We start from the raw sequence: 4,123 nt of genomic DNA on the forward strand, positions 1-4,123 counted from the left end.
GTGATGGAATGCATAACTTTTTTTGTTTCAACAACGTCTCACCCAGCACAGTGGTCGTAAACTCTTAAATATATTTTACGTCGTAATAAAAATATAACTTGACAAACGTATTTATAAATAATTTATATTCAAATTAAATCATTTCTATGACCAAGGGCGGCGTAAGGCATGGACGACGTGGGCCACCGCCTATGCCTCGCGGTCCGAAGGGCCTCGCGTTTCGAAGGTTTATGCATTACTTAAAAGCCGCGAACGCGACGAAAATATTTTACTCGTCATAAAATGATAGTTTGTCAAATTTTTATTCATAAAAATGCAGTTTCAACTGCTTTTTATTTTATAAAATCCTTATTCTTGAGCCGCCAGAGGGCCTTTTAAACAATAGGTAGTCTGTTAGCGTTGGTCAGTAGTAGTACAAATTCAATACGAACGTTTGTTTCTTGAAAATCTGATCACGATTTAAATACAGTATTTACTTTTAATATTACCGATATGTCATCGAAAAGAAAACGTATTGTATTATCATTAAAAGACAAATTAAAGTATTTTTTCGATTATCCGGATTTTTCCTTATCCGGACTACCTTCATCCCCAATTAGTCCGGATAATAGAGGTTCTACTGTATATCAAAATAAAATAAGAAAATAACATTTAGAATTAATTCTATCATAATTTTTATAATGATTTTGTCAAACTAAATAATCATTTTTTTTCTTTTCTCCATTTTGTTTAGGTGGATTTGTATTGCTTTATTTTTCTAGAAATAATTCCATTTCAAAATTCAACATATAATCCCTGTATACACAGTTGTCATTTTACATCAGGTTATGTTCCTCAGTTTCAGAAAAAAGTGAACTGAAAAAGTTGAAAAAAAAGACGAAAAAAGTTTTAAAGAAAGCTCAAGTAAGAGTTGCTTTGTATAATGAAATAACAACTTCCCCTGCCACCTGATCAGTCATCACAATATGGAGAACACGGATAAGGGCTTGTATTTTCTATTGCAAATATTTTGAGAAAATCAAAAACTTTGTTCTGCATATAGAAGATTCTGATTCTGCTGCAGTTGGTCAAATTAACAACTTAGTTTCGGACACTAGTGTTCAGGAAGGACTGTCTGCTGTATATTCATACAAATTTGTTGTTGATGCAATCACCAAATTAGAAAGGAAGCATCTTCAAAAAGAAAAGCAGTGGGAACTGTTTTTCTCAGTAAGTTAGATGAATTTGTCAAGCAAAAACTTGAGAAGAGCCTTGCTAGAATCCAGACTTAAAGAAGGTTGTGGAATGCAATGATTTAGAATTTCAAGTTAAGACACCGTATCTGCTGCTAACATCTTTGGATGTTGAATGTCTTTTGCTGCATACAAAGATATTTTTCATGTAAACACAGAAACTTTACATTTGAAAATTTGGAAATGATTACCATTATTCAAGTTAATTTATTCCTTTTGACAAATGATTGTGATTTAAGTGACAATTGTATGAAAGTATAGTATAAAAATTAATGACCTGTGAGAAATATACTGTATCCTGCAATTTAAATAAAAATTTTTACTTGAGATAGATGCTTAACATGATTTTAGCACTACTTCTTTTCTCCATTTTTGCTTTTTATTTATCACTTTACATCCCATTTTTAAACTTCTTTAGCACTCTAAAATCCTATCCTTTACTAATTACATATACAGTAATACTTTAATACTCACTGAAATATTACTGTAACAATTGAAAATATAATCATTAATTGTTTTGATTTTTAAGTAATTTATAATTAGAAAATGAATTTTTAAAATGCTTTAAAAGTTATCAATCTATAACATAGTATCATAAATAATCTATTTTAATTGTTTATTTTTTTTGTTAATAAAAGCATTTATATAAATATTTTTAAACAAACATATAAATTTATAATTATAAAAATCAGCAGCATAATTTTAGCTTTAAGGAACCATTTTAAAATAGAAACAGTAAGAGCATATTAACATATCTTGAATTAAGTTATTAATTGCATATTTTTAAAACTATAGTAGAGCATCGATTATCCGAAACAATTCAGGACTAGGGTTGTTAGGATAACTGATCATTTACAAAAAAATATATTAAACACAAAACTTTTCTTTATATAATTTGTATCACATGTCTTATAAATACATACCTTACACAATGTAATACATTAAACTAAGCCTATAGTTCAGTTTGGCATGGAGGGGAAGAGTTTGCAACACCACAGCCCTAGCGGAAATTTGAATTTGCTGACTGGAATGCTTTCGGTTAACATTGATGTTTCAGTTGATCAGTATTCGGATAATCGAGTGCTCTACTGTATTATAATATTTAAAGCATTATACCTGAAATAATCTTTTAACAAATGCTTTAACTCTCTGTTCAATGTGATCTCGTTTTAAAGCACGATATATTAAGTTCAGAAACATTGTCTGTCTTGTAGAATGACTTAATCCTGGGTCTAATAGTTTTTTATATAAAACCACATAAAATCGATCTGATAGAGTTTCATCTAAACCATGAACCTAAAAAATTTAAAAATTAATTATAATGAATAATTTATAATTAATGGATATTTATTTTTTTAAACAATATTAATATGAATTTAAAGCAACATAATAATATTAAGCCATAAAAGCATACTAATAAAATTACGTTTATCTTAAAACTTTTAAATGTTTCCAAGTATAATAATCATATAAAAAATAACTTTTTGAATTAACTCTATGATCTTAAAAAAGTTAGCCAAAACTCAGCTCCTCATAGTTTCAAGCCTATGTATCAATATAGGATAACATTAATTAAGATACGACTGCAACTTTCAACACAAGGTTTTTACTTCTATTTATTTATGAATAAATTATTTTGCTATTTTTATAATAAAAAATATACCTGAAACAACAACATAAGAGCTTGGATGCTGATATTAAAACTGACTAAGTGAACTATTTGATACAAAGTATCCATTTGTTCAATTAACACTAATTTGTCATCTTTAACAAATGGGAAAGCTCTGTTTACTCCAGTCAATAAGGCACTCATCATTTTATTTTCAACTTCACCTGTTCTTGTACAGGCTTTAAAAAATCCAAAATAAATTCGAATAAGACGAGAAGCCAACAAACTATCTTCTGGACATAAAAGAAGCTGAAATATAAAATATAACAAATACATAATAATTTTTTAAGCAAACATGATTAATTAACAATGTGATAAATTAAAACTTATAAAAGATAGTTAAAAAGTAAATCTAAATATATAAAATTGCTTGNCCTCCGCTGACGAAGTCGCGGGTAACAGCTAGTAGTACTATAATTTTATCTCAATATATGTAATAATTATACAAACATTTGATATGCTACACAAAGTTTAAAAGCTTAAATTAATAGAGAGGTTGCAGCCGAAGTTCAAACGTTAAACTTGCATGGCAAGCAGAAGTACACATTTGACATTTGAACAAAAAGTAAAACACATTGCACCACATGTTCACGTCGTGCACTGACTCATGGCATATTGTTGAAAAATGGCAGAAACATTTAACAACAAACAAGCGAAGGTAAATAAACAAATTAAACTATTTTAAAGTATTTATAGGATGTTTAATAACATTAAATAATTATTTTTAATTAGCGTCATGTCTCCTACTGTATGATAGGATGATAGGACTACCTTATACTTTTGTTGAGGGATGTAGTGGCTCATGTAAATCCAAAAGCAGCTTGGGAAATTATTTTTAAAAAATTTACAAACGTATTACATTGTTGTTGGTAGAAGATGCTGTGAAAGAACAAACCTACTCCTACAGAATTATGATAAGCTATCATGAACACAAATATATATAAATTCTATAGGCACTTCACATCACTTGCCAAAAAATTGAATAATTAAATAATTTCTGGATTAAAATCATCTGTTTCTGTACAATATTATTCATAAATGCTTAAATAATCATTATTTTAATAAAATAAGTCATAATTTTAACCCCAAATACAAAAAAAATGAAGAAGTTTAAGCCAAACTTCTTCTCGTTATGCTAGACGTAGCGAACGCCATTGTCGACCTTCTAGAACTGCCAGATGGTGGCGCTCGACGTCCAACGTTCACGTTTTGGGCTGAAAAT

General features: G+C 28.7%; 1 protein-coding gene across 1 annotated transcript in view; it reads right to left on the reverse strand.

Moving 5' to 3' along the window:
* The window catches only part of LOC111615893 (CCAAT/enhancer-binding protein zeta-like), a 14,514-nt gene extending 10,914 nt beyond the window's left edge, over nt 1–3,600 (reverse strand). The window contains exons 1-3 of the mRNA XM_023357335.1: nt 3,309–3,600; nt 2,896–3,253; nt 2,349–2,528 (exon numbers count right to left, since the gene is read on the reverse strand). Of these exons, the coding sequence (XP_023213103.1) occupies nt 2,349–2,528; nt 2,896–3,177 (462 nt within the window). The 5' untranslated portion in view covers nt 3,178–3,253; nt 3,309–3,600. The remainder of the gene's footprint in view (nt 1–2,348; nt 2,529–2,895; nt 3,254–3,308) is intronic.
* Between the last annotated feature and the right edge of the window lie 523 nt (nt 3,601–4,123).

Source organism: Centruroides sculpturatus, unplaced genomic scaffold, assembly GCF_000671375.1.
Source record: "Centruroides sculpturatus isolate CEXI.00-Female unplaced genomic scaffold, Cexi_2.0 scaffold2680, whole genome shotgun sequence".
NCBI lineage: Eukaryota > Metazoa > Arthropoda > Arachnida > Scorpiones > Buthidae > Centruroides > Centruroides sculpturatus.